The sequence below is a fragment of the Penaeus vannamei genome, chromosome 29, assembly GCF_042767895.1.
Source record: "Penaeus vannamei isolate JL-2024 chromosome 29, ASM4276789v1, whole genome shotgun sequence".
Classification (NCBI taxonomy): Eukaryota; Metazoa; Arthropoda; class Malacostraca; order Decapoda; family Penaeidae; genus Penaeus; species Penaeus vannamei.
Window position 1 is genome coordinate 488,268 of NC_091577.1, and position 7,500 is coordinate 495,767.

At 47.7% G+C, this 7,500-nt stretch overlaps 1 protein-coding gene across 7 annotated transcripts in view; it reads left to right on the forward strand.

The window, feature by feature from the left end:
• LOC113805043 (serine-rich adhesin for platelets) overlaps nt 1-7,500 on the forward strand; it is a 387,167-nt gene that overhangs the window by 120,491 nt on the left and 259,176 nt on the right. The window contains exon 1 of one of the 7 annotated variants that reach the window (XM_070142728.1): nt 6,976-7,079. The exons of the other annotated variants lie outside the window; for them this stretch is intronic. Coding sequence (XP_069998829.1) covers nt 7,048-7,079 — 32 coding nt within the window. The 5' untranslated portion in view covers nt 6,976-7,047. Of the gene's footprint in view, nt 1-6,975; nt 7,080-7,500 lie in introns of those variants that run through there. 7 annotated transcript variants of the gene reach the window in all.

Consider the following 7,500-nt stretch of genomic DNA (forward strand, 5'->3'; position numbering starts at 1 on the left):
GGAGAGGAGAAGAGGAAGGGGGAGGGAGGTGGAGGCGGAGGTAGGGTTGGGGTTGGAGGAGAGGGGAGGGGAGGGGAGAGGAGGAAGGGGGAGGGAGGTGGAGGTAGGGTTGGGGTTGAGGGGAGAGGAGAGGAGGAAGGGGGAGGGAGGTGGAGGTGGAGGTGGGGTTGGAGTTAGAGTTAGAGGAGAGGAGAGGAGAGAAGGGGAGGGGAGGAGAGGAAAAGAGGTGGAGGATAAGGATTGAGAGAAGGGGCAGGGGAAATTGAGTGGAGGTTGGAGGAGGAGGAAGGAGGAATAGAGGAAAAATAGCTTTTTTATTCTTGGAATAGAAGATTAGGGCTGGGAATAGAGAAGGGATGGGGTAAATCTTCATTGCGAACATGGAATGGAAACGATAGGAGAGGAGAATAAAAAAAGAAGAAACGGAAAAAACGCACGCAGTGAATGAAAGGAAATTGAAGCATTACTAGAGAAGGTAGACGAGGATGAAATGTGGGAAAAGAAGAAACGTAGAGAGAATGCATAACAGGAGGGAGAAAACTATGGAATGGAAAGAGAGGTGAAATGGGGAAACAGCAACGTGGATGAAAGGGTGTGAAGAGACGAAGAGAGAGACACAATGGGGCGAAATGGACGTAAAGAAGGAATGGAGAAGGTCGCGAGGTGGGAAAAGGAGGGAAGGGAGAATGGAAGGAGAGAGAAGGAACAAAGGACGAGTAGGAATAAATAACAGGACGTGAAAGATTGATAACCATACCACAGAGAAGAGGAAAACAAGGACCAGAAAAAGATCGTTGGTATCTGTCTGTCTCTCTCTCTCTCTCTCTCTCTCTCTCTCTCTCTCTCTCTCTCTCTCTCTCTCTCTCTCTCTCTCTCTCTCTCTCTCTCTCTCTCTCTCTCTCTCTCTCTCTCTCTTCTTTATTTTCTATTTCTGTTTCTCTTTCGTTCGCACACTCACTCGCTAACCCATTGATTCACAACTCGTAAGTCACGGTAAGCCGATTTTGGTACACTGTGGTCAGTAAATGCGGTGAAAATGATTTCGTGCAGACAGCAAATATTGCAATACGACCAAACTTTTTTTCTTTTTTCTTTTTCTTTTTTGAAGTTTGTCATTCCTCTGAAAAGTTCTGTTACGAGTTGAGATCCTACGTAAGCCTTTTGTAATGGATATAGCTAAAAAAAAAAAACTAAAATGCACCATGAATACTGGGATATTTTACATTGACCACGACGGAAGCGCTGTCTCAAAGTGCAAAATCAAAGCGCAAGTTTAATCCACTCACCCCATTTATGTTCTGTCCACTGAGGCGTTGAGAGGATTTTGTTGCACGCCGATGGCTGCTCCGCAAGTGCTGAGCCGCCAAGGAGTCAGTCAGCAGGCCCTAGGTGACCGTATCTGCTTCCCCCTTTCCTGGAATTTGTGGGAATATTTTCTTTCTAATACTATTGATATCGACGTTGTTGTTGTGGTTGTTGTTGTTGTTGTTGTTGTTGTTGTCGTTGTTGTTGCTGTTGCTGTTGATATTATTATTATTATATCGAAACACTATTAGTGATATAAAATAGTAAGATAAGACAGCGGAAAAGAATCCCTCCGAAAATCAAGGAAAATGCTAAACAGGTGAGACGGGCAGGACCAATAATTGAGTCCTTGGTGACTCTTGGTAAAATAATTACTCGCGGGGCCATGTTTGGTTAGCGACATTAAAAGAAAGCGAAAATTACGATGGACACGGCGTGTGCTTCGGCCATCCGGGGCGCTGGGTGCTGATAGACCTCAAGCACGCAACAGTCCTGAGAGCAGAAGCGTCACACTTCACAACTCGAGTAAGGAGGGTGGAGGCTGGAGGGGGAGGTTGGGGATGTGAGAAATGGGTTGCCGATTTAGGCACTCATCGCAGGCGCCATAATTGAGCTCCTGGCACTTTAGATTAATACCATGATGTGCACCTACATCGTCTGAACGCCGTGGCCTGTGAATGCCGAAGCAGGTAATGACTTGAAGATGTGCTGTAGGATGAAACGTGTCCATGTTGACAAATGTAGAAAAGGTATGAATGAGACTGGATATCTTCACAATACAAGAGATGTATTTGACCGGTTTCGATTACGTCTTCATCAGAAATACATATGTTTTTTTCTCTTATGTATGTATTTCTGATGAAGACGTAATCGAAACCGGTCAAATACATCCCTTGTATTGTGAAGATATCCAGTCTCATTCATACCTTTTCTACAAATGTACTGTAGGGTTAGATGACGCAAAAATGTGGCGGTAACGGCATTCCGGTCGTCGATTCCGGCGCTCCCTCTCCCACAGAATCTCCGTCAATTGGGGTAATTAGTAAGCCATGTACTTTTCATCGTAGTCACAGTCGACGGCAGTCATTAGCCTCATTACGCCTTGTAATTTGTGGATGGCGGGGGAGAGAACCACCTTTGGGTTTCGCTGCCTAATGGTTTCTGACTCAATTAGGGGCCCCATTACCAGTGGGCGTGAGGGTGCCCTAAAGCCGGTCTTCGATCTCACGCCCACGCTCTTGTGAAGTATGTCGGCGGGAGAGAGCTTCTTGAGATTTTGGGGGCGGGGCGCCGGGATGCACGTGATTTTTTTGTGATTTTTTTGTGATTTTTTGTGATTTTTTTGTGTTTGTTTGTTTGTTTGCTTGTTTGTCTATGAGTTTGTGTGTGTGCTTGTTTATTTGTGTGTTTCTCCGTGGCTGTTTGTGTGGATTTGCGTCTTTGTTTCCGTCTTTGTGTGTGTCTTCGTGTTTATGCCCTTTTTTTTTATTCTACCTCTCTCTTTTATTTGAACACATTGTGAACAAAATTATTACAATTGTCGTCGTCTGTTTAGAAGCGGAAATGGCAACATGAGACTTGAGATTTAGACATTAGAATTAGACGCGTGGGATGAGACTTGGAGCCCCGCGCGTGGCCGAGGGCGAGGTGGGTAGTCTTGTGAACTTTTCGGAATGAATTCGTAGGAGCCGCGAGGAAGGAGGTCGACCTGCGGGCTGATAGCGAGGGAGAGGTCGAAGGAGGTGGTAAGTGATTCGACCCTCTTTTGCTCCCCTCGAACTCCCCCTTCCCCCCTCCCTCCCTCTTCGTCTTTCTGACTTCCTCTTCCACCTCCTCCGCCCCCGTCCCCTTGATCTCCTCCCTTCCTCTTCCCCTCTCCCCTCTCGCGACCTCCCATCCCCTTCCTTCCCCTTCTCAGAACCCCCTTCCCATCCCTACCCCTCTTTCCTCATTCTCCCTCCCCTCCTCCATCATTGACCTCCTCCCCCCCCTCCTCCTCCACGACCTTTTTCTCCCCCTCCCCTCCCCTCCCCCAACCCCCATTTCAAACTGACATGGTTATGAAATTATCGTCTGAAATGACCGTGATAACCGCGCGGGGATTAGAGATCAGGTCGTTATGGCGGGTCTTGCGGCGCGATTCCCTTCCGGAGGTTCGGATCCCAAGACACAGGGGGTCGGCATCGTCTTCGGGGGTTTGAAAAAAAAAAATAGATGGAGTGACGGGGTTTATGCAGAGGAAGGAAGGGCGGAGGGAGAGGAGATAGGGGAGGAGGGAGAGGAAGAAGGAGGAGGAGGAGGAGAAGGACGAGGAGGATTGTCTAAGGAAGAAGAAGATGGAGAAGGAAAAGGAATGGGGAATAAGGGAGGAGAAAGACAAAGAAAAAAAATGAAGAAAAAGAAGAAGAAACAAAAGATAATGATAATAATTACTAGAACAGAAAAATGAGAAGAAAACTGGTTTAGGAGGAGAACGAATAAATAATTACAAGATCTGAAGAGGTTTACGCGGGGAACATAAGAACTGTGTTTATATATATAGATAGATAGATAGATAGATAGATAGATAGATAGATAGATAGATAGATAGATAGATAGATAGATAGATAGATAGATAGATAGATAGATAGATAGATAGATAGATAGATAGATTCTAGTAGCCTAGGGAATAAAGGTCATTTGCTGTCTTGTTGTCAAGATTAATATAAAAACACTGATGAATGCTGTTTACCATTATTGTTATTATTATTATTATTGTTATTATTATTATTATTATTTTATAAGTCCAGTTCCAGTAATTTGTAATTTAGGCGAATGCAGAAAAAGTGATTAAAAGAATACATAACAGCAAAACGATAATGAGACAAAAGAAAACAGAATGTGGTTTCGCATCATTTTGCAGCAAACCATAAATTAAAGAGAGAGGAAAATAGAACTTACCGAAACACAAAGGGCTGTCAGGAGAACAACATGCGGAACTAAATAACTTTACAAACATGATGGAATTAGGAGGAGGAGAAAGAGAACGAAAAAAATAATAAAAATAAAAAAAATGAAGTAGAAAAAGAAGAGAGAGGAAGGAAAAAGAAAGGAGGATAGGAATAATAGAAAATGATGATGATAATGAAGTTAACTAATGATAATGATAGTGTTCATGATTATGATAATATCAATAATGATGATAACAACGATGATGATGATAATAATGATAGCTATAGTAATGATAGTAATAATGATAATGATCATAATAATGATGATAGGGTGAACGAAGAGAATAAGTTGAGGAAAGACAATAAATGGAGGATATGAAAAATATATGGAGAAGTACCAAACATGGGTGAATGGAGAGAAGAGGGAGGGAAGTGGAGAAAAAGAGAGGTGGCAGGATGGAGAGTCGGATGTGGAATAAGAATAGAGAGAAGGAAAGAGAGGGAAATTGAACTGAAAGGGGGGAGAGAGAAGGAAAGAGAGAGAAATTGAACTGAAAGGGGAGAGAGAGAAAGAAAGAGAGAGAGATTGAATTGAAAGGAGAGAGAGAGAAGGAAAGAGAAAGAAATTGAATTGAAAGGAGAGAGGGAGAAGGAAAGAGAGAGCAATTGAACTGAAAGGGGGGGGAGAGAAGGAAAGAGAGAGAAATTGAACTGAAATGGGAGAGAGAGAAGGAAAGAGAGAGAGATTGAATTGAAAGGAGAGAGAGAGAAGGAAAGAGAGAGAAATTGAATTGAAAGGAGAGAGAGAGAAGGAAAGATAGAGAGAGGGGGGAGTATGAGGGAGAGACAGAGGGGGGAGGCAGGAGTAGGGGAGGGGGAAGGGGTGACTAGAAGAATGAGGAAGACCGGTTCTCCCGGCAGGTAAGCACCCCCTCCCTCCCCTCCCCTCCCCTCCCCCTCCTGCCATATCTCCACACGCACGTATTCACACCCTCCTCCCTCCCTCCCTCCACCACCCAACCTCTCCCCCCTCCTCACCCCTTCCCCCCCCACCCCAACTCTTCTCGCCTGATCTCGCCTTCCTTCCCCCTCGCTCCCCCTTCCCCCTCCCCCACCCCTCTTTCCACCCCCGTGACCTTGACCCTGAGGACGCGGCGGGGGCGGCATCTCCGCCGTCGCGACCTGATGCCCGGGCTTTATTACACCGCTTCGTCGGGGGGGGGGGAAGGGGATTTTCCAAAAGGGGTGGGGTGGGAGGGGGTTGAGGGAGAGAGGGAGGAAAGTTAGTAGGGGGGGGGTTCTCAAAGGGGGGTAGGGGGTTGAGGAAGAGAGGGGGGGAATGGTAGTGGGGGGATTTTTCAAAGGGGGGATAGGAGGGGTTGAGGAGAGAGGGAGGAAGGTAGTGGGGGCGGGGGTCCAAAGAAGAGGGGTTTGGGATGCAAAGTATGGAGAAACGGTGGCGGAGGGATTTTCCAAAAAAGGGGGATAACGGGTGTAAGGGAAGAGAGGGAGAAGAGGAGGCTTGGGAGTGGAGTAAAGAAAACATAGGCGGAGGGCGGAAGTAGGAATGGAGAGAAAGGGTTGAGGGGAGAAGAAGTGAGGGGGGGGGGAGAGAGTGCGACGAGTGGGACGAGAAATCATTTCTAGATTTTTCTCTCCTATCTTTTTTTTCTTCTTTTTATTCCGTTTCAGTTGGGTGCAATTTGTTTCAATTTGTCCCATCTCTCGTGTGCGTTTTCGCTTTTATTGTCATTTTCTTCTTTCTTCTTTTCCTCCTTTCCCTCCTCCTCCTTCTTCTTCTTCTTCTTCTTCTTCTTCTTCTTCTTCTCCTTCTCCTTCTTCTCCTTCTCCTCCTCCTCCTCCTTCGTCTCCGTCTCCTCCTCCTCCTCTTTCTTCTTCTTCTTCTCCTCCTCCTCTTCTTCTTCTTCTTCTCTTCCTCCTCCTCCTCCTTCTCCTCCTCCTCCTTCTTCTCCTCCTCCTCCTCCTCCTTCTTCTCCTCCTCCTTCTTCTCCTCCTTCTCCTTCTTCTCCTCCTTCTCCTTCTTCTCCTCCTCCTCTTCCTTCTCTTCTTCTTCTTCGTCGTCTTCTTCTTCTTCTTCTTCTTCTTCTTCTTCTTCTTCTTCTTCTTCTTCTTCTTCTTCATCAGCGCGAGAGCAGGTTTATCGCCGTGACCCCATGAACACCCCCTGCAACTATTATCATTGGCCTGCAATTCATCTGCACTCTTGAGGCGAAGATTGCAGGCTTATTAGCTCTCATCCCGGCTTCGCAAAATATTGCCTTTGGTCGCGAGGGCTTCCGCCGCGGCGAGAGGTGTTGCAAATTAAAAACGACGCCGGTCTTGACGCTATTTTAAAATGATTTTCCAATCGCCAGACGTTCTCTGGTCTCGCGGTTGCAAAGGTCATTGTCAAAGGTCATTGTCAGTGCTCGCGTTTCGCATTCGCGTCGTGCGCTGCGGCCGGGGAGACGTCGCGGACCCGCGGGGACGAGAGGGGACGAGCCGGTCCAATTAAGCGCGTGGCAGTGGGTCCATGTTTTGAAGACCGCGAGATTCACGAGTGGCTGACATTGACGTCACGGCCGGAGTTCGATTTCGAGACGTTTTTCTTTTTTTTAACGCGTGGATGTTACCTTTTTGAAGTAGGTGCGGATGGGGTGGGTGGGTGAAGGGGGGGGGGGCGCCTGGGGGTTCTTTATCTGGCATTCTGGAGGCGGCGGGGCGTTCATTCGTATGCGGTCGCGGAGGCGAGGGTGTGAGCGCCAGGAATGTGCTCCGCGGACAGTGCTTGGCCGATTGCGCTTCGATCCGAATGTGGGCGTGTGGCGGGAGAACCCGGCGCAGGTAGGGCTTGTGTTTGTGCGGGGAATATTTTTTTGTGTATTTGATTTGGTTAAAGGATGAGCCTTTTGCATGGCCGGGGCGCGGGCAGGCGCTTGCATGACCGTGTTTCCAAATATGTCACTCCGCATTCGCCGATGCATCACTGCGATTGGAAGAGTTCCGGTCTCAGAAAAAAGAGTTCTGCTGAATAAAAAAAAAAGAAGACGGAAATCGTGCGAACTTCTCGCGTGGATGGCAGGCGACCCCGTTCCTCCCCGGTGAGGTCATGATTGACGTGTTGACCCCGGGCTGTGTTTCGGGTGGCTTAGGGCAGGCCTCGGGGAGGAGCGGCGACCTGGCGTGCCTGCGGTGTGTGTGCGGCAGCGGCGGCGGCGGCGTGCGGGGACTGTATGACACGGAGGCGTAACGGGATCGGCTCTTC